At 37.2% G+C, this 23,716-nt stretch overlaps 1 protein-coding gene across 1 annotated transcript in view; it reads left to right on the forward strand.

The window, feature by feature from the left end:
• The window catches only part of SBF2 (SET binding factor 2), a 288,299-nt gene that overhangs the window by 184,776 nt on the left and 79,807 nt on the right, over positions 1-23,716 (forward strand). The window contains exon 16 of the mRNA XM_075713224.1: positions 672-821. Within this exon, the coding sequence (XP_075569339.1) occupies positions 672-821 (150 nt within the window). The remainder of the gene's footprint in view (positions 1-671; positions 822-23,716) is intronic.

Genomic DNA, 23,716 nt, shown 5'->3' on the forward strand with positions numbered 1-23,716 from the left:
TCAACTTACAGGCACTTGGAAAATTTCAGTAGTTTTTTGTCCCCCTGCATGGTAAATTTGGCCTTAGACACTAGGCTACCTTTTCTTATTTATCTGTTACCACCCATTAAATCTAGTCTAAAGGGCCACAGTTGATAATCACTGATGTAGCACTTGTTGCATCTTTAAAACATTGGCATAAATATTACATTGGCACTGGTTTAGGGTAAACTGCATAACAGTCTTGTGGCCTCATTGCTATGGGAGGTATGCCACTTCTAAAGCCATTTGTCATTCACTGCTTATCAGAAAACATGCTGTTTGGCCTTGATAGGTTAACTCGAGACCTGGCCTGGCTGGTACAGAATAGAGCATTTGCTTTCATGCACAATAATCCATTTCTGATTTCACATCCATTCAATGCCTGTCCGTATTCAATCATTCCTATTTACAGATGTAGGTGAGAAATGCTGCTTCATGCATTTGAAAAAAACATGGGAAAAATTTAATACTTAATGACTCAAGCTAAACTAACTATTATGTGAAAGTTTGATATTTGAGCTAATGAGTCATTTCCAAAGTTACCTCTACTGTACTGTCACTTGCAGTTTCTTAATAAAGAATGAATGTTATTCAGTATGAATAGTGCCATTTAATTTCACTTTCATAAAGTTAGATTTTCTTGTCTCCAGACCCTGCCGGCAGCTCTGAGAGCCCTAAAAGGAAAGGCAGCTCGGCACTGCCTGGCACAGGAATTAGGCCTGCATGTTAAACAAAATCGAGCAATACTGGACCATCAGCAGTTTGACTATATCGTGCGAATGATGAACTGTGCTTTGCAGGTACAGTATGTGCAGGTTTTCTTCTTTGGTTGTCTTTGTTTTGACATGTTGAAAAGCAAAAAGTTGTTGAGAGTGATGTGGAGAAGCAAAAAAAATTAAATTGTAGGACTGTGTACTACAGTGATGTAGCAGATGCTACTTGACAGTGGATTTAAGGTATTCTGTTGTTGAAAGGATAAAGGAAAAAACGCGCAGGTCTATACCGATCTGCCTGATATGAAAAGCAGAAAGAAAACCATTCCCATTATTAATAATATAGATATAATTTAGTTTTGGTAAGTATTGAATTTATTTTTCTTAATAGGTTTGTCCTCTTTGTCATCACAAGTGTGAACATACTTCAAGAAGAAAGCATACTTTCTGCTGCCATGGTTCATGGTGGTAGTTCTGTTTGTCACAGTGACATCTTACTTGGTCAGAGACTCACTGAAGGTGTTTGCAGTTCATCTACTAAGTTATTCTACTGTTAAATTAAATAATTTTGTGCTGAATAAGCATCATCATACAGTGGCAGCTACCTATGAGAGTAAAACAAGTGGATGACTTCTTTTTCATTTGAATAACTGTTCTGTTTTAGCTTTACTTGTTGGCAATTCACTGTCAGAAATATTTTAGACATCAGTGTTTTCAGTCTGATATCTGAGAATGTAGTAGTATTTTTTTTAATTTGTAGCGTGATCACATTTGGTTATAATTTGCCTCTTGTTGCCCCTAAGTTATTTTGTAAAATTAGGGATTTGATTGAGACATTGGTATTTTAACCCCACTCTCCTCTAACCTAAAAACTGTTGAAATTATTTTGTAGCAGTTTGTTGACCCATGTTTTTACAAAAGTGAGTGCTAAATACAGCTTTCACTTAAGTATAGAAATAAATTAACATTGACTGAGCAAATGCAACCCAGTATGTAAGTTCTGTTGTCTTGTTGTATTTCTTGTTTGTTCACAGTAGATATTTTTCTAGTGTTTGGAACAAAATCCAACTTTGCCTAAGCAGTGGTCTTTGGAGTAAAATTACCTGCAGTTAGCAGATGAAAACTGAGGTCAGCTGGCTAAAATTGCACAGCATGTACCAGAGTGTGCTTTTTTGGCACAGGCATTGGCCTTTTCCAAGCTCTAAGTTTAGTCTCAGAGTTGGAAGAAAAATTGAAGTTATCTGTGAAACTGCATTTCTCTGCCCAAAGTCATGACCAGTGGAATACTGTGTGCCTGCTGTGTATTTCAGAGCTAGAAATTTTCTTTCAAACCAGAAAACAGAATTGTCTAGATGTGCCACAGATTTTGCCTCTACTTTTTTGATTGTTCCTGGGATAAAAAAATTGAGATGTTTTTATGCAATAGGAACAAAATGCAAATCCCCTTTATTTGCTGTATCTTAGTACAAAACAGATGGCAGAAGAAAATGGAGAGTTGAGGAAATTTCCTTTGCTGAGGAAAGAAATACTGACATCAGCTTTTAATAAAGCAATAAAACCCAGTTTTCCTCTCGGAGAAAAATGTTATTTTTCTTCCCAGTGATGTGAAGACCCAAGAAGGACCTTAATGTTCATAGAAATGAATGTGTCTGAAGTCTTACTGAAGTTAAAATAGAATGGGTTTTTTCCTCAATTAAGCTAGCAAATATAACTCAAATCATGCAGAGGAAACAGATAGATTAAGGAAGGAGGCATAGTTTCTATGCTTCCCCCGCAATGGTATTTTCATATCTTTGGAAATATAAAATAGAAGTTTCCATTTCTCAGGAGTAAGCTTGGCCAATATGAAAACATCTGAACTCCTGACACTGGGCAGCTAGTTAGAAGCAAGTATTTAGTACATCTACTTTTATGACGTATGAAATTATTTATTAAGATAAAAGCATGATTTATGATTTGTCTGTGCACTTTGTTCAACTGTATTATTTGGAACAATGTGTAAATTGTGACATTTTGGAGCTTCCCTGTATCGGTTCAAGAAAACAAATATTATCAAGAACTTACTTAAGTTTGCCCTTGCTGCAGCGGGACTCAGCAAGTCAGCATTTTGCTGTAAAGACATGAGTTCTGTTAGCTGCAGGTCATAAGACCAAGTAATTTAAACAGTGTCTGTTAAAAAGATACAAAAATCTTATTTAAGAAACGTGGTCTTAACTGTAGATGTAGTCAAGCTTTAGGGAAATACCAAATTAATTATGATGGATTTTTTGGGGGCGGAGTTAGATTGCAGTATTGTTTTAAGACCTCACCGAACTATTGGAATTGTAGAAACTACCTCAGTCGTACCACCAAACGTCTGGTCACAGATTTTTCTGTTAACATTATTGCATGTTCCCATTGGCTTCTGTAAGATACAAACTAAAATATCGCTGTGGCCAGGAGGCGTGTAGCAGCTGATAGAAAAGCTGAGAAGGGAAGGCCCTGGGCATAGTCCATAGGTTGGGCAGAGCCCTGGCTCTCTACTCTTCCTGCTGGATTGAGCTGGGATGTGTGTGCTGCAAAGCCCCAGCCTGATGGTTTTCCCTGGGAAATAACTAGTCTCTGCTGGCTCACTTGCTCATGCAGATAGGAAATCTGATGCTCCCCAGCCACCAAACCTCTGCTACTGATGATGTGAGTTGTTGCAAACCATGTGTATTTCAAGAGGTACAGGTCAGCCATTTCTGAAAGTGTCTTTTGAACAAGAATCTGTTATTGACATGCAGTGAATTCTTTGTCTTACTGGGAACAGTGCCACATATTACAAAACCAGGAAGACTGCATCCTGCAAGTTTATTGCAGATCCCTCCGTTACTATTCAAGATTTTCCTGGTTGTTTAGTGTCAGGTTTTTTCTTTTAATAGAGTGTATTCTCTTGTTTTACTGGAGTCCATAATAATAAAGGCCAGATGCTTTTTCAGAGCTTCTGTATACTTGTTTTGTAGATGAAGAGCAGTGTGTTAACCAAATGCTAGTAATAATCCCACCATGTATATTGTTGCTGGTCTCATTAATCTGGTGTGACGTGTCTGCTACCCGTACTTGAGAATAGATTAAGGAAGAGGAATAAAATATTCATACCATTGCTTGAAGTTAATAGCTGTTTTATTTTAGTGTAAAATTACTTAGGCTGTATTTCCCCCAGTATCCGATCTCTAGCCATTTTGCAACTGGGAGGAAGGGAGGGTGGTATTTTACTGATTTCTCTAGAGATGGCAAAACTTGGGCTTGCCAGATCTCTTGTGTTTGTCAGCTTGAATCTCTCAGTCCAAGAGTGGCATTCTTTTGAACTATTCTTCTTTAGACTATTTACACTCTGAAGGTACTGGGCAGGACCTCGCTGCAAATTTTTAATAGGCCTACGATCTATGGAATAGTACAACAGAATTTCAGGTATTCAGCAGGTAGGCAGCTGCATGTCAAGCCTAGCGGTAGTCTTTAGGTGGCTTTACAAATACAGTTAAGGTAAGGCACGATGCAGTAAGTCAACACCGAAGTGTTAAAAACATGCATTAGTGTGTCTTTTTGTGTCTGGGAAGTATTGACAATCTACTGGGGCTGAAATGAAAATGAAAGAAACATTTCTGATCGTTCTTAGTAGTAGGAAGATCAAAATGACATGGAGATTGTATTGCTCATTGATAAAAGCAAATGTATTCTGATGAGAGCAATTAAATTCCCAGTTATTTGCTTTTATCTCTTCTAGGAGTTGTCATTGGCCACTTGCTAAAAACTTTATTGTTGTGCCCTAAGTAAGAATTTTTCCTCTGACAAATCGTATACTCCGACAAGCATTTAAATCAGCCTCTATGACAGCAGTGATTGATAGCTATGATAGCGAAGCAAAGAATATTCTGTTCCGTATGTTATATAACTAAATTACTGTTAAAAACTATCTGCAGTGTTGTGAAAGCTTAATATATTGATTGGCAATTTATTCATACAGATAGCACTGTAATAAGAAAAATGTGAAATTATTTCTCCAGAAACTATTGATATGGTGTTTGCTATCTGCTGCTGTGCCTACCTCAGAATAATTTTCAGTTGCACATAAATTGCTATTTTAAAAGGGTTTTTTCCCTTTAATTTTCTGTAATGATGTTTTTCTCTCACATTTCAGAAAAGACTACTTAACTTTTTTTCAACTAAAAAGTCTATTTTTTACCAGAGAAGCACTTCTATGTAATTATGTTTCCAGCAACACAATGGATTTTTAATACTTGTCAAGAAATAATGGCAAAAACCATCTGAAGGCTTAATTTGCATGCTGCTCCATTAATTTATTAAAAACAACATGACTTGTCCAGATTTTCAATTGTGTCTCTGACTTTCCTCTGGCAGTAGCAAGTGAACTCTGTATTTTGAAACAGAGTAGCACTTAATTTGATAAAATGTCAGTAAAGGCAAAAAGAGGCCTGAAGATGGTAACTTTTCACACTGCTAGGTGGAGAGTACTTGATAATCAGAAACAATTTTTATATTAAAAAGACATTCTAAGCAATTTGCATAAAGTACTTAACAGTAACAATAAGGCTTCCTAAATTTTTTTTGTTTTTTTCTGGGGAAAGATTCTCTTCAGATAGTGCAGGACTATGAACTACTTTCCTTTGGTAGCTTCCGTTGGTAAACTTTTTATTTAAAGCTATAATGTTGCAAGATAACATTTCCTCTGTAAGATGTTGGTCAGTAATATTGCCTAACTGCATATCAATGCTTTTCTTTGGCAAATGCAGGTCAAATTGGAAGACAGATGTGCCCCAGACATCTGGAGTACTTAAGCTAAATGTGGTTAGAGAGGGAATAAGGCACATAAAATGGTTAAATACATAAATACTTCCAAAATTCTGGTCTTTAGGTGTAGGAAAGGGGCGGGGTCTTCTAATGATGTGATTTAATCTGACAACCTACAAAGTCATCAGTGCTGTTTTAGGACCTGGTTTGCTCCAGTGTCACGTCTGTGTGAATACACATGTTGTAGCAGTGTAACTGAGAGAATATCTTTAATAGTAGAGAAATTATTCATTGTTTTAGTGCTTTAGATTATTTATAATAGATCACTAGGGCTTTCCGTAGTGGCAATAAGCAGATGTTTATCTTTCAAGTAGAGTATACTGAGTATTCTGAAAGTATACTTATAGTATACAGTGTGAAAAACAACTGTAGGAAGTCTTAGTAGCAACCAGGGCAAAACTAAAAAATTTAACCTGTATTAGGTTACAACAAAGGTACATCTGGGCCAGCATCTGTTCTCCAACAATGGCCAAAAGCAGATGAAAGACAGTATTGATTAATTTTGCCTCTAGAATTTCTCTTGTGACTCTTCTGTATCACTTTGGTGTAATGAGGGCCTCTTTATAGCACTTACTATACAGTCTGTTGTGAAAGAAACTTCAATATGTGAAATTAAAACCAATGGCATTCTATAAATAATATTAAATTTATTTTTCTTATGCAAATAACTTTTGTATTATATTCTGACACCACATAAAGTTTAAAAATTGTCAGTCAGTTCTCAGAATTCAGAGGTTTGCAGATACTGTCCAATAACAAGACAGATTTTATTACTCCTGAGAGAATATCAGCTGTGTGTGTCATATGATTCAAATTCTTGGCAATATAAAGGTTAAATGAACTAACATTTCTCATATTTTATGTTGAAAACTATGTTGCCAAATGTCTTTATTTTGGAGGGTTACAGTAGGTTTCTCTCCTTTCAGACTTTTATTTCATGGCCTGCGTTTTGTTACTCAGTTTGACTTAGGTTCTCTGAAGTAGAGACTCTCGGAAGTAATGTTTGAACGACAGCAGTATTTGAAAATATTTTTAAGGCACTTTAAAACATAGAAAATACATCATGAAGAGAAATCATGGGAGTTTAACAGGGCTACACTTAATTCTATTAATTCTTCAGTTATTAACAATTTGATCTTTTTCATCCTGCTACACATAGTCATGGTATTTAAGTGAGACTATATAAAGGAGATTCCAGTGTTTAAGGCTTGGACTTGAAACTTCCAGACTTAATTCCATACTGTACTGCAGATTTTTTTTTTTGTCACAGTGGGCACATCATATAGTTTCTCTGGTGCATGGTTTATTACCCAAAAAGTAGAAATAACAGTTTTTCTGTCCTGCTGACTTTTCAGGGGTCCACATAAATTGTTCTGGACTTAATAAAAGAAGCTGGTATTTCTGAATCTTTCTGATGATGTTTCTTTCCCGAGAAATTACAAGATACTAGAATATCATTGCACATGGTTGAATCAATGGTGCTCACATAATTTCTCTAGGAAAAAAATGGAAGTACACTGCAAAAGATTCTATTGCTGATCTGTTTTTATTTTTCCTTTCTTTGCTGTGAGGAACATACTGTTGTACCTATCCCATCTCATTGGATGGCCATGTAGTCCAGAAAAATCCATTCACAAGCATCTTTTTATGAAATCCAGAAAATACCATTTCTTTCTTTGCGGGATTGCCCATGCATGTGTGTCACTCAACATTGCAGACTTTTTAGTTTTATTACTGCTGCTAGAAGACCAGCCCACAGTTACCTACTCAGCAGGTATCAAGGGAGATGACCACCTTGACATACCAGTGGCCGTTCTTCTCTGGGCCAGGACTCTCCCTGTGGAGGTGGCAGTGTCCAAGTAATTCCTTTTTTGCATCACTTACGGAGATTTGTTTGTGCAGTGGTCTCCACAGAGAGGCGTCTGGCTGGTTCTGCATGTGTGTCCAGGCACCAAGGTGGTTGTCTCAAGCTGCGTTAAACTGCCTCTGTGGTTTTAGTGAGGAATTTCTTTGATGACCAGGCAGCACAAAACCATGACTGCTTTTCACGCTGGCACTGTGCCAGCGGAGGTGTTTGGGAATGAGCTTGTGTGTGGCTGGGCACTTCCTAAATTGCTGTTTCCTGCAGACTTCTGAGACCCTGCTTCTGGTAAGCTGAAAGTGTTTGTGACTTCTGCTTAGACCTACCCTCCATACGTATTGCACAAGACTGTTACTCAAAGAAAGGAAAAGAGAAGGATGAGCAGGAATGGGAGTCCCATGATGTGTTGTCCATACCTATATCTGCCTTCGGCCTCCCTCTCAGCTTCTCACCAAGTGAGAAATGTTCTCACCAAGTGTTGTGCTCACACACTTCCTCCTCCCCTCTATGTATACACATATGCATGTGCATACGTGAGGCGCAAGGGTGATACGGATACATATGCCTGCTATATAGAGAAATATGTATACACATAAATATAAACTCAAGAGTAATTTAGAAGTTAAAATAATCCCCAAGTCCCACTATGATCGGAGCAGCATGTTTGGAGTGTGAATGAATGTGTATCTCGAACTTACATCTCCAGGGCTCCAGTTGCAGGGAATCCCCTGGTTTGCCCCAGGGCTCTTGGTGCTAATGTAGAAAGGGATGAAAAATGCCAGAGTAAAAATGTGATAGTGTCGTCCCTTCTTTTATACAGCTTGCCATAGATGTAACTTGTTTTCTAGACTGCAGGGTGCAGGGATATTAATTAAGTCTTCATTGTGTTTCTGTGCAGTTCAGCCTTGTTTTAAGGGTGTCTGCTAAATACTATATTACAAATATTAAATGATAGAAGGGTATCGGTTTTCATACAAGAGTAAGCAGAAATACAGGAGCAGCAGCACCACCGGCTCCTCTGGCTGGTTGCAGCTTTGGGGCTCGCCATGGGGTCTCCAAGCACTGCTGTGGCCAGCCCAGGGTGCCCCGCAGCCCCCAGCTGCCCACAGCCTCAGGCACGCCCTCACAGGGCTACTGCACAATCCGAGTCAAGGCCTGAAGCAAAACAGCAGCAACAAAAATAGGTATGTTAAGAGCTGTGATGATCTTGAAGAGGTTTTAGCATATTTTAGCAGATTTTTACATGGCATTTACATAGCAATGTAGATATTTTAGAAAAAAATATATGGTACGGTATCCAACCTGCAGACAACTGGTCTGTGTCTGATTTCAGTCAGGTCGCTATCTGGCTTACGGATAGGTAAATAAAAATGTGGCAGCCTTTTGGACACAAACATAAGAACTAGAGCATCAGACACCAAACAAGGGTGTCACACGAAGTAGCCCATGGCAGGGCTAAGGAGAGTGGTATGAACCCACCTGTCCTGGTTGGGTCTCTGGGACGTTCTTCTGCTAAAGCAGTCTTTACTCTTAATGGATGTCTCCTGTCACTGTCCTTTGTTCAGTCCTCCCATTTTTTGCTGTTAATGCAGGGCATGCTCGCATGTGTTTGCTCACACATAGGTATCTTATTGAAACCATGTAGCTTCTTGGAGCGTTGACGTGGTAGGCTCTGCCTGCTCTTAAGTGTTCATTACTGTTAATTGCGGCCTTGTGGTTGCCAAGTGTTCCTAATAACTCTGTGTTCTAAATATTTTTGGTTGTCTTGATGAAAAGCAGACATGTACTTGTATGCTACTCACGGCTGTAAATAAAGCAAGTCTGGTTCAGAAATTGTGATATACTGCTGTGTAGTTGCTCTCTAGCCTGCCTGTGAAAGAGGTGGACTGACGAAAGGTAGTAAAAAAAAAAAAAAAATTGATGTTGGAAAGAACAGGCATTTTGCTAATAGAATAAGTTACGTGAAATCAGTGACTTCTGTTTTTACAAGTTTTATACTTAATAAAAATATGGAAGTAACACACGGAATTTTGTTTTTATTTTAAATTGTATATATGTAATGTGTATTTCAGTACAGGTACATAATGCCTTATAGATTTGTGTATAAAACTGTTAGGTATGGGTACATGCGCTTAATCTGTATTGAGTGTCATTTTATGTATACAATAAGTAACAAAATATTATACAGTATTGATGTACTCCACCCATTTAGTGAACGTACCTCTGTGGCTGCCAGTATACACATGTGTATTTAGCTTTAGTGCAGTCTTTTATTACTAAAATGAAGGGCAAGAGTTTGTCTGTCTCACAGTCTCACTCTGGTCTTACCCGCCCCATGCTTCACCCTTCAAATAACTGTTAAACGGGGGTGTAGTAGAGGAGTTGAAGTGGAATGCTTCTCTGCTCTGCGAGTGAGGTGTGTGCTCCCTTGATCATTGATGACACCTAACTTACTGGAAGAAACATGCCATATAGAAGACTCATTTGTTGTTTCTATAAGCAATTTATGAAGTTGTCTGTTTTTAAATGTTTTATTTTGCAGGAATTTGCATTAAAGTTGCCAATGAGTGGCTGTAAGATCATAATATTTTCTTTATTTTTCACATACAGTCATTTTGAAAACAGAAAGAACATTGAAAAATATTCAGAGTCTTCTAATCATTTGGTTGCTATAATGTTTGTGTAACCTTTGGTTTAAACAATTGAAATCTTGGCAGCTTGTATTCAAAAATTGAAGTGTGATGTTGAGATAAATACCATAAAACACAGGCCAGTTCTGGGTTTTGTCAGTATTTTGTGTAAACTTTGACAAATGCATGAACACGACAAACATAAAATAGTGAACATATGTGGCATTTTAGAATGATTTTTAAGGAAAAAAGTGTAAGAATTTATTTCTTTACAGTAGTAGACCTACATCTACATTTTGTTACATAACAAAAAGTGTATGAAGTTATAGAACAAAATCAGAAAATAAAGGTGTAAACAGAAGAATGTTTGACAACCTACAGATGTTGTAAAAAATTCTTGCAGCTGTTGACATTAATTTTCAATATTATAGCCCAAATTTATGACTTAGATGAATTGGTTTTTAGGATGCATGGGAAAATTCAAGGTAAGCATGTTGTGGTGGAGATTACTTTTAGTAATTCCACCACCACCACCACCACCACCCCCCCCCCCCCCAGTCGGGGAGCAGGCTTTGGTATCTAGTGATCCAACAAAGTATTTACAAATAACTTCACCTAATATCTATAGATAAAAAAACCAACCAAACAAGCAAACAAACCCCCACCAATCCCCTTCCCTGCCTCTCTCCCCAATTCTTCAACCCTAAGCTCCAAAATTCCACTTGGGAGCTAGGAATTAAAATTTGAATTGCATGTTTAACAGTCTAAAGTCTCATAGTGTTTGTGAGTGTACAAATGGAATTAATTTTCTATCTAGATTATTTAACTTTTGAGGACAAAAGCAACTTATTTTGATGAAATCCATTCCTTGGGTCAGTTAACACCTTGTAAAACCTTTGCTTTCAAGGTTAATTGATTAAACACCTTAGAGAATACATATCCTTTGTTATACCTAAATAAGTTGCATACAATTGGCATATAATACTCTTTATCCCTTCCAGGTGTATGGAATGAAATCTCTTACTAGATCATCTCTTATTCTAACTGTAGTAGTAATAATACACTTAAAATCAACCTGGACTATGAGGATGCCATGATTTTTCAGCAGTTCTTCTTTAGAAACTTCATCTTTTGCCTTATCTGCATTATAGTATTCTGTCTACCTCTGAACCATAGGCATCTGAGTTTTATGTATCGTACATACCTTCAACAGTACTGATGATTTTAATTCTCAGCAAGTTTTTTCATCACTTTTAATACCTTAATGTAATTGCTAATATTTGATATGTTTTCCTATACTTTCAAGTCTCACAAAATTTTGCTTCTGTAAATATCATGCATGCTCTATTTTCCACTTGTGCAAGAACACTAGCTCAGTGTCTTGCCTGTGTACCAGCAGAAGCTGGTGTTCACACCCTTAAACCAAGTAAAGTCTTCACGGAATAATTGGGGTTTTTTTCTATTCAAACAGAGGCAAAACAAGTTGTTGTTTTGGACATTTTTTTTCCATAAGAAAATAAAAAAATGTTAATGCAGGCAAAGCCAGTGGACTTAAATGGCCTTTAATTTATTGTTTCCAGGCCAAATTCAAGATTCTAGACTATTGATTTCATTGGAATTTAGGCTGTTATGTTATCAAATTAAAGTTATAACTCCTTTTGTGAAAAAAAATTTAAAGGAAAATATTTATTTTAATGGACTATTTTGGAGCCTTGCCTTTGTCATTTGGGAATAGCTGAAATACTAACCATATGTGGTTCTGTTTAAAAGCCACAGGCCACAACTACGGTGATGTTAACACAATTTGTTAGTCAGCCTCTGAATTGCATGTGCAAGAAAGTCATAGACTTTGATCCTGACTTGATGATGATAGATGGCTGTTATCTTCTCAATCCCCTACCCATTTCGCCTCCACCCCTACAGAGCCAGTTACTCTGTAAAACATTTTCTGTGAAGAAAACTTAACTGACGGTAGGCTTGGGGTTTTTCAGTTACTTTTCACAACCTCTCGGGCATAGTCAGTAGACCAGCAGTGTTGCCTGGATCAAAACATGAAAACCATAACTACAGAGAAAATCCAAACCAAGATGCTGTGAGGTATTGTGAGAATCCCTTCTTTGAGTATCCATATTTCAGCTAAACTTTAACAAGGGACTCAGATTGCCACATGCGTTTTACACGTGCTCATTGCAAAGAAGTGCTTCAGGATAATTTGGTATAAAAGTACCATATAACAAAGATTTGAATTCTATCAGTCTTGTCTAATTTAAAAATTGAAGATACAACATACATATGAAAACAGTAGGCATCAAGAACTGATTAGCTTAAAATCAATTCAACAAACCATAATTAACTATTCCAAACCATAATTACATATTCATGAAAAATCGGCTTGTGGAAAATGGAAAGACCCTACCTGAAGTCTACTCAGGGTGCCATTGATGGTGTTCATTCCTGGCTTCAAATCTGGGGGCATTCGGTGCTTAAAAGTAAGAACAGCTATACTAAAATATATGAGCATTCCAATTATTTCTTTTACACAAACATTCACTTTCTTCAGTAGCCTACTTGAAAATTATCTATCTGAGATCACCTAGGAGTAATCAAAACTGTGGGGAGACTTGCTGATTCTTGGATACTTTTTTTCTACAAGAGCACATTAAAGATTGTTTCTGCAGCCAGAAATTTTCTGAATATTCCACAAACATTTCTGAGGTTACATGTTGTCCATTCAGGTTTTATCGATCTCCATAAATACTCTTATTGGAAAAGGGGATTAGGATTTGTTGGCGGGGAAATAACTTTTTTCCAAGTCAGCTTGAACCAAATAATGTTTAACAAATTTATCTAGGTCAACATATTTTCTTGGTGCACATTGTTTCCATGAGAGTTTGAATTTTTTTTTGTTTCAGTTACTGATAATATACACCTTTGGGATCATGAAGAGGAACAAATAAGGATGCTTGCTAAGAGGAAGAGGGCATATTACAGGGAATGTCATATGTTCCCTGCTACCTCTTAGTAAAGGGACTGTGTTCCATATTTTCCATCTTAAAAAATTAAAATCTTCTACATCTATTCCTATCTAATTTTCAAAATTTGAAGCATAATTACGTACTTAATAAAATGAACAAGTGTGTATCTCGGTTTTCTGGTCAGTAAAAAGAAGCTGGCCTTAGATGTCCTTGGGGGTAGTTGAAATTCTGGTGGAGCCTGTAATCTCCATGTTGGTGATGAAACATCTTTGGCTACTCAGGCAACAGTCTAATAAGAAAGAAATCATGAACAAATTCATTTTCAATGAAGTCATTTTAGGTCATAACCTAAATACTTCCAAAATTGTCCAATAAAATTTTTCCTGAAGAAAGACTTTCAAAAACTTACTGAAAAGGCTAAAACCAACATTTGATAGTGAACTTTAATATCTAGTGCAGAAACCTTTAGCTTGTACCATACCACTGTAAAGCTTGGTCCTATCACAATTTTGTGTGAATATGTAACTTTTTTAGAAATAAAAGCTGAAGTACTTATGCAAAAATGAATTTTGGTTAGCAATGCATGCAAGAACTATAGTGGTTAGCAGCATTTGAAATCCGTATTGTTAACAAAAGTGTTGATATATTTCTTTTCCTAGCCAGCACGCAGTTTTCAGTTCAGAACAGATGCCCCTGGAAGCAGCTAACGCAATGTTCTCTGTGCTTTCTTGGTCTCCTTTTTATTCTTTTCTGTATTCTTTTCACTGTGTTTGGTAGTCATCGTTTGGCAGTCATTTTTTCGCTAATACGAAATCTCTTGCATTTATTTTACAATCACTCCATAGTAATTTCTCCAAATTTTTTTTTCCCCTCGTGACAGATAACAACCAACTTTACTAATCGTTATTACAAAATAGTTGAATTTGTTGACTATGTTTAGGAAATCGTATATCAGTAAAAGATGGATCTGGAAACCTGATGTTGTGAAACATTCTGCAATTCAACTGAGAGGTGTTTCCTTAATTTAAGATTTCTTCATGTCTTGTTTTGAGACAGTGGTGGATTATAGGACTTTTACGTATTCCAGAAATTGTTTCAGTACTGTAGACTCTGCTATGATCATCTAATGGTTACCAGTATTACGATATAGACTTCCGTTATCTCACTTTGGTGACTACTAGTATGCTAGTAAAAGTTGGCAGTCAATATGCTTTTCTGAATACTGTATCTTTAATTTTTTTTTTTGTTTGTTTGTTAACTCTGTGTGTGCCCAGATGAAGTAATCATAATATTTTAGGTATACAAAAGCTTCTATTCATGTGTTGATCATGCTAAGTTTATTACTGTTATAAGATGAGATAGGATAATCATTATTTTGTTGTGTACTGGCTGCAGTGATGCCATTATTACAAACTAACAAAACAAAAATGCACACATAGTATATCTCTGTACTTAACTCATTCAGGATGAAGATAAAGGATTTGGATCCAACATTTAATGACAAGGTATTTTCTAGAGATTTTAATCAAAATCAGATGTGCAGCACCTCCATGTTATTGTTACAGCAATGGTGAATTTTGGCTGACACTTAGCTGTCATATTTAAGGTCAGAAAAAAAATCATGTACTTCGAAGGCAATGGTGAATTCTTTTGCAAACTTGGGAAAACATTTTTGTAGTTGCATACCAGATACTTTGTAAATTATCACAAAAAAGTAAGACCTTTTTATCTTTGCATTCTTGTAATTTGTAAAAATTTATCAAGTTTAACATATTTTTTGAGACAGCAACTGTATCTAACTATTGGATATATACCTTTATTTAATACAGTAAATCTCACAAGACATTTTACCTTATGAAATTCTGGTGCTTATCAGTCAGCTTTTGTATCGTACTTATAAAAGTACGATATTAGCAGATTACTACCATGCAGAGTTAAATGAAAATCCTGTAATATGGTGTAAACTTCAGTGATAGCAAGGGGAGCAGGGAGAGGGGAGAGGCTGTTTTGGAGAAGAGTCAGGCTAGTGGAAGTATTTATGAATTTAATTTATTAATTCATTAGTGTAAATAAAATATAACAGATAAGATCAATTGCAGATTGAACTGTGAATGCAAAATGGTGAGGTAATTTTTTGACAATATATAATAAGTGTAATGTTTGTCTATAGTGACAGAGGAGCTTTGTCTGCTCAGAGGAAGGAGGCTGTTATTAGTCCTCTACTCAGTTGTGGTGCATAGAAATGTTTTCTATTCACGCAATCAAATCCTTGGAATGCGTTACCTAGCAAGATAGCTTATGTTCTGCATCTCGCTGAAAATGCTACAAGTTTGCTCTTCAGTTCATGTGCCCTCATTCAGGTGGATCGAGTGGTACTGCTGCAAGTGCCGAACTATGTGTTTGGCATCCTTCCAGGCTGACTTAATGTGTTTACATGCTATGTGCTCTCAGGAGTAGCTTGGACTGCGTGTCACTACCCTTCCTATACACCACTGCATCATCACGTTCATGTTTCACTCCACAAATGGGCATCAGTACACGACACGGTAGCACTGTACTGTGCTTGTGTATCCATCTCTCTCACTGTGTATTAATACAGAAAGCCCAGATCTTTAGTATTTATTATTTTCTGTGTAGAGGAGAAGGTTCAAAGAAGAAGGAGAGGGATGGTAAATAAGAATATTTGAAATTTTTATTAAATTGTTGACTAAGTGACTAAGATCACCTAGCAGCATGTCTCACAGTACTGAATCAAAAGCTACGCTCTTAAATCTCCTTACAAAACAGCAAATTTGGAACAAGATCCAAAATTTCAGCAGTATAAAGAGCTTAGACAAAATGTGGCCATGGGACACTAGCATGGTACTGAAAGAGAAGGCAATGGCGACTGTGGGATTCATGTCAACTGATAGTGAAGGTCTTCCTGAAAGCCTAACGATTTCTTTGCTACTTAGAACTGCAGGTAAGATAAAAGGACTGAGAAGATGGTGAAATGTATTAGGATATCTGCTCATGTTTCTTGTTAGGAGGAGACGCAGATTAGAAATATTTATCTTTTGAGTCATCACATTTATGTTTATTGTACATGGCTGACAGTTCATGCTGATACAGTGTGTTTCATTCAATATACACACTAAATAATGCCATGCTGTCCAGAAATTAGCTATTGATCTTCAGAATTCTGTCCTGCGCTCATTTGGTAATTTGCTACTGCATTCTCAGGAACTGGAGTCTTGATGTTTTTAGGAGGCCAAAGGCATTGCTACTGCTTAAACTTCTCACTTTTTATTTTCGCTACCCACTCTTTTTTTCCCAGCCATTGCAATCTGGCTCATCCTTCTGAAAGCTCCAAATATGAATTGTGTGGAAGGAATTTCAAACAGCATGAGTGTAGTTGGGTCTTAATACTTCACTAATATCTCACTGTACCCCAAGTTGCCTTTTATGAATCTTTTCATTGCCATTTACTGTGCTTCTGTAGCAGAACTCCCCTTTCCACGTTTTTTTCCTATAATTTCAAGAGGGTAAGAACAAAGCAGAAAGGTGTTTGGAGTAAAATCCTCAGGAAGGAAGACCAGATAACCTAGGAGAAGATCTGTCAGGGTTTTAAAATGGATTAACTGGCAACCCAAAAGCTGGCACAGAAGGCTTTCTCTGTGGCTAATTAGCTGGATGTTGCTACTAACAGTGATTTAGAAGGCTATGGAACAGAAAAGGATCATACCAAGATTTCTTACAATTTTTATCAAAGAAGCAGTTTTGCTCAAGGCAGTGCTACAGCAAAGTTCCCTGTACACTTCTGCTTCTTTCTTCCATGCAGCAAGCTCAAGGATTTCTTCTTTCCTCTAGCAGTGTTTGCTCTGCAGAACTGATTTTACAGAGAACATTAATTTGTTTCAAGGACATCCAAGCATGCCTCTTCAACTAGATGACAAACCAGTATGTTTTGGGAGCTTACTTTCTCACTTCTGTAACCAAAGTCAGAGGAGCCACTTCATGGAATTCTAACCTTCAGATTTCCTGGTGCCATTTGAAAATCCCAGAGAAAAGTATCAATACAACAAGTTCTAAGACGGATAGATTCAAGGGATAGTTTTACAATTGCCAGTTGAAAATTATTTTACTGTTTCTACCATTGTCTGTATTTCTCTCTTACAAAAAATGCTTCACACTTGTTTTCACTTGTATTCTTAGAAAAACAAACACTTTATTAACATTAAAGGAGTTAATTTTTAATAAAAGTTTCATAAGAAACAGTTCCCACATCTTGCATGCACTTATCATACTTGTATTATTGAACCACAAAAAAGTGTAGGATTTCAAATAAAATCTGCATCCATATGAAAGAAGCTGCTGCCCATGCACTGGAAAGTACAATCTGAACTCTTAAAATACTTCACATTAAGTTAAGTAAAAGTACCATATTTTTCTAAGTTTTCCATAGTTTAAATATTTGTATTAGAATGTGTATATTTCATTCATGAATGTTATCTTGAAGGGACCACTTTACTAAATCAAGCAGCTCTCGAAATCTCTGAATCTCTTGGGCTTTGCAGGCTTTGCAACAACATTCTTCCTTGATCACACAGATTTGATGTGTTAATCAAGATGGACACTGCTCTACAACATGCTACCTAATCACGCACAACATCTGTCCTTCAGTTTCTCAAATTTGCTTTCGGTATTCTTTTCTATGGACATCTATCCTTTAGAAGACTTTATCAGCCAGGATTATAAACCCTTAAATTAGCTACAAGCTTTTCTCTAGAAAAATAGGATATTTCTCGTAATGGCTTTAGTAGCATGATTTTTTTCATGATGTGGAACAAGCTTGCTCTCATGTCGTTACAAGGTTGATTTTTGGATTAAGCAACTTGTACAACAACTTGTATTAAAGTTGTTAAAACTGCAACTGCTCTTTGAAACATAATAGAAAATTTACATTCCAGTCTATTAAGGAACTGAGAGGTCTGGCGGCAGGGTTGGCAACAAGGGATTTTAGGTTCTCTCAGATGCACCAGTGCAACTAATACAATGCGTCATTTGTGCCTAAACATGGAAAAGCCCTTGCTGGCTGAATTCAAGATTCACAACCTTATAATAAGCAGAATTACCTCAAAAAAACCACAAAACCCCCCTTTGTCATCCTTGAAATTCTGCAGCCATTGCAGGTCATCCCAGAAATATCCGCTTCCACCAGCTGACACTTGTTTCATGAATCCAGAAATGAGGCTACACCAACAAAGCTGATCCAAGAAAACTTCTTCCAGAAGCAGCTGGTCATTGTTGTTCTTGTTGTCCTTTGGTGCAGCTGTACACAGACTAACTGGTGCCTCTGCCAAAACTGTAGTAAAGCTTCTCAGTACTGTCAAGGTTGGCGTAGAAGAACTGAAGCTGTCCAGCAACAAGATGTCAAGTACATATTGAAAAGACACTCCACTTTTGGCAGTGTTTGAAAAATGCGTCTCCCAGAGGCAGTGTTGCATCCACACAAACACGTATTTGCGTTCCCGGGGGCATCTGCCAGAACCCTGTGGATGCATTTTGGGGGGGTTGGGGGGATGTGAGTATATATATATACACATATACTTTTTTTTTAAAAAAAAAAAATTGTCATCGCCTTTCTCTCCAATACTTTTTGTCTGTGCTGGTTGAGCATAGTGTTTTCCCTTTATATACGTATTTTTTTCTTCTGGGCTTCTTTCAGTTCTGCACTCTTCTGACAGTTTCCGTCTCTTGGATGAGATCCTTAAACTAATTGTTTTGTTCTTTTGCCCCTACTTTATCTCTTCGTGAGACTAATGTTTTTAACATTTTTTACTTGGTACAAGTTACTCTTCCCCTTCCTACCTCCTGTCTTACACATTGTTTCCAATTATTTACACTTTACCTCACGTAACTGTGAAACTTAATACCACTACTGTAAATCTGTTCACTTCTTCTGCCTGTTGCTATTCTTATAATGCTTTTTTTCTGACATCAAGGTGCTTCATAATATTTCCATTTCCTCTCATGTTGAGTGCCTGTTCAATTCAACTGCATTATCTATTTTACCGATTCCTTGGATCTGTCTGTACTGTACAGAGTTTGCTGATATCTGCAACAAAACAAGGTAATGAATTTTGCACCTTCTTCTGAATTTTAGGCCATGGTCTTGTTTTGACATGTATAACAGCACATGGTTCCAGGTGCTGTTCATATGTAGCTTAAGTTTTGCATGGGGTCACCCTGTCCCTTGTGCAGAACTTTGCACTTGTCTGTGTTGAAGTTCAGGAGGTTCTTGTCAGTCTGTTTCTGACAGGCTGTGATACTAGTCAGTAGCAGTCCTGCCCTCCAGCTTATTTACCACTCTTCCAAATTTGGTGTCATCCAGAAATTTGATGAAGATGCATTTCATGCCATTTTAGAGATTGTTAAGGAAAACATTAGGTGGCGTTTGCCACACAGTATCAACCCCTGAAAACATGACAACCACCTGCCTGTTAAACTTAGAACCGTTGACCACTGCATGTTCAGTCTGATGGTGCAATCAGTTTTCCACTCTTTCATCGAGATCATGTCTCCTCAGCTTGCCTACAAGGGTACCAAAGGACCCTGTGTCAAAAGCCCTGTTAAAGCCAAGGTAGATGAGACATGCTGTGCTTTCCTCAGCTACAGAGCTTGTTATTTCATCATAGAGGTTGATCCATTTGCCCTTGGTCAGCCTGTGCTTTCTGTTCTCAATCACTTTCTTGTTCTTCATGTTTCTGGAAATGCCTTCAATGAGGACTCGCTTCCTATAGTCCAGCCTGTAGATCCCCCATACCTGTTCCTTGACTTCTTTGAGGTGTTGCCCAAGGTTTTATTTCTGTTTCCCCAGAAAATCTGTTATAATCGACAACTTATCAATTGACAAAAGACTAAGTCTCCTAAGGGGAAAACTTTGGGGTTTAGAAGTTCTCTTTTCTAAGATGGTGTCAGTGAGGGTTTTTAGCATAAATAAAAAATTATTTTGCCATCACATGATATTCAATGGAAAATTTTCAGTGAGCCCTACTTCCAAGTTACATTTCATCAGCTGTTGTTTGTTCAGTTTCTCCATAGTGAACTAGACCCAGAATCTTTTGGTAATTGATTTGAGCTGAGCATTAACTCTTTGCATTTCAGAAGATAGATGTAAAATTCCACTTCCGTCCAAACAATATTTTTCTGAAGTGAAAAACTGATTTTTCAGTGAATCACTTTACATACCCATAGAAATCTGATATTTTTAGAAAAAGGTGTTAATTCCTGTTAAGTTGTAAAAATTGTACAGAATGTGCACTGATGATGTGATGCATTTTTATTAGAAGTGTATGAAATTAGAAAAATCACGTGAAACTTAGAGAAGAACAGTAAAACTAAATTAAGCAAGATGAATGTATTCTTACATGTTTGAAAGTTTGTGACGGCCTATAATTTAGGAGAAGAGATGCTGCTGTGCACTGAATGAATGCTAGAATGCATAAGAATGCGTGCTGCGTAACTTGTGAACTGATTTGCTAATAGATAACTGGACTATACTGGAATATTGCATCTATTTTAATAGTTCTAATATTTTAAACATTTTTCCATTGCTCCTGAACTCAATTAAGCAGGCTGTCTGTAAAGTGGTTTACAAAGTATCCTGTATTTATGTTTTGCAATCACGGCATAAGTGCTTTGGTCTACCAGGGCTTTAGGAGTACACTGCAGTCTGTAGATATATTATGAATTAATCACCCCTTTCCAACTGAGTAGTTAATGGATATTGATCACTGTTTTGTCATGAATAGCAATGTATTCTATCATTTGAATGTTGTTTGTCAAATACTTTTTACAAATTACTGTGCAGGACCTTGTATCACAGCTGGTGTAGTTTAAGGTTTGGACAGAGTCACTGTGAATGAAGCCCTGCTGTGAAATAAAAGTCAAAAGGCATCTTGGCATCCCAACCATTTCCTTGGGAGAAGATTACAGCCTGAGTATGTTGAACTTTATTGCCATGGGCCTCATGACAGTATTCAGAAACACGCATGGCATTTCAGTTAAAGAAACTCAGATGTGCTTAGACGCAAGGGATGGCATTCTTGTGTTTATCAGTATCTGCAAAAAAACTTAAATGTTTTTACACTTTTGGGGTACAGCAAAAATACAGTGAAGAATGTGTAATTTAAGCACATAAAAATTGAGGTTCCTGATTTCCTAAACATAACTTGTTACAAGAAGGAGGAAATGACTAATCTCAACCCTAGACGGAAATGTATTTATTGAGAAAGAAAGGCGGGGGGGACTCGACAGCTCTTTGAGTAAAATGTTGTTTCTTGTTTTGGCTTGCTGTGAGATCAGAAGTACAATGGAGCTGCGTAGAGAAAATGTGCTGCATTTGTTAATTTGTGAACATGCGGAGTAAAGCAAAAGGAAACTTAAAACTCAATTAACGTTATATGCTTGTGTAATTCCATCTAAATTGCATCAATTGAATTCTGTCCCTTATACCACTATGTTTCAAGGACAGACAAACCTATGAGAATTCAGGGCCAGGTAAAGACAAACATGATGCTCTTCAGGAAGTAAAATCCTTCTAAAATGGAATTGGATCTCCTGCTACCTGGAATGGGAGACCTACAGCATCTTGCATCCTGTTGCTGACATGATAGGTTCCTTAATGAAATGGCCATTATGAAGGCTACTACTCAGGCAGAAAGACCACAAGGACGGTACAAATTGGTGAGGATTTTTCCAGGTTGGGTGCAGTTCCTTTGTCTTCTGTGTTTGCACTTGTGTGAACGTAATAGTCTTAGAGGATGAAGGAAGTATTACATCTGGCATAATTCAGAGCACAGGTTAAGTCTGTCTGATACGGACTTTGTGTTGAATTACTGCTGTTAGATAGTAACCAGGTAGCAATCCGAGAAGTTGCTCCTCAAAAGCCCAAAGTGTGATTCTGGTCAATGTTTAACCTGGAAACAATAGATAATAAGAGCGTACTTTTTTGTTTTTATTTACTGAGAATTACTGCAACAGTGTTTAAGTAGAACAAAAGTTAAATTAAAAGCTTGTGTTAATGAGTAACATAAAATGTGCTAGGGTCATTTATGAAGGAAGAGGGGTTTTGTGAGTTAATAATTTTGAAAGACTGTATATATCCTTATCAAAATTAGAAGTTTTAAAAGTAATGAGAATTACCTAAGGCAGTATCTTCCAAGTTTTGAGTGTGTTCTTGTAGTTCTGCTGCTAGGTAAGTCCACAGATAGTCAGCTCTATGGGCCTCCTAGGTACATCTGTCTTCCATCCTGTTTCTCAAGTCCTAGAAGAGTTGCATTTAACAAAACTGTAGCTGTCTCAGTAAGGTTTGATTTCACCTTTGGTGACAAGAAAAAAAGATTCAGTAAAACTGCCCATATACTATATCTGTAACAATAAGGATTAAATCCTGGCACCACTGAAATCGTTGAATTTGGAACCAATATTTCACCTGTAACTTGTGTCCAATGTACTGCACGTAGTTTATGGTTACCTTACACATGCCGACTTAACAATTCTTGTCTTAGTGCTTTAAAAACACATATGAGTGTGAAGTTTCAGGCATTTTTTTCTTGATTCATTATGAGCTTAGTCCTGCATGGTGATCAATGTTCTTGGTCTTCATGAAAATTGAGGGCATTCAATACTTCTCAAGAGGGACAATGCAGTGTTGAGGGTTACTTTAGCAGTATTTTTAATAGACCATACGTGCATCATACTGTACTGCCAAAAAAAGTATGGATCAAGAGCTGCCATGTTTAGCTTTGAATGCATTCACTGCATGTTATGTTAATTTCATGCGATAGTCAGGCCTGCGGGTAATTCCATTTATTTATAGTGCTGCTGAATGTAAAGCAAAATTGGGTCTCAAGTTTTCAGCATACTCAGATTTCTGTAGATTATTAAAAATGCGGTGTCAGTCTGAAAACCTTACTGCCCAAAGCAGAATGTGGTTTAACACAGGAAACATACTGTATCAGCTAACAATTAAGGAGACTATCAAGATGGATTTAAAAAGAAAATTGCATTCCAAATGTTATCAGATATTTAATATATCTCTCCTCATAGATTTTTATCATGTGACTGAGAGAAAGTAGAAATCCCTAAGTATGAGTTGTTATTTACTGCAGCCTGTTTAGGAAGGTATGTTAAGCTTGTGCTTAACTTGTAAGTTAAGCTTGTGCTTAACCGTCCCTGTGCTTCACTGACTTCGGCTTGCTCTTGTAGTCAGTGGGACATCAAAGGGTGCTTAAGGGCGCTGTTGGATCTGGGCCTGCACCTTCAGTAGCAGATCGAGGAGGAACCTTGATGTGGGGTGGCTTTTCTTAGCTGTTCATCGCTAGGATCAGATTGTGGAGGTCATCTCAACTTAATGATGACATACAATACCTTGTTTTCCAAACAAAAGATCAGGTCAGTACTTGTTCTGAAGTCAAGAATGAGGAAAAGAGTTGCCTCTCCTCTCCAGTACCAGAAGCCTAAGCCACCTACCAGATTCCAAAAGCCATCGGTGCCTCACCAGATACTAGCAGTCCCATGCGTCCATCCAAGCGGTCAAAATCTGTAACTTCCTAGCTGTCAGTTCTGCAACATAATGACAATATCTAACCACCAGTGTTTTGCTGCATATTTAAACTGAGCGGAACATAAAAGTAAATCACA

The sequence above is a fragment of the Pelecanus crispus genome, chromosome 6 (assembly GCF_030463565.1).
Source record: "Pelecanus crispus isolate bPelCri1 chromosome 6, bPelCri1.pri, whole genome shotgun sequence".
In the NCBI taxonomy this organism is placed as follows: Eukaryota; Metazoa; Chordata; class Aves; order Pelecaniformes; family Pelecanidae; genus Pelecanus; species Pelecanus crispus.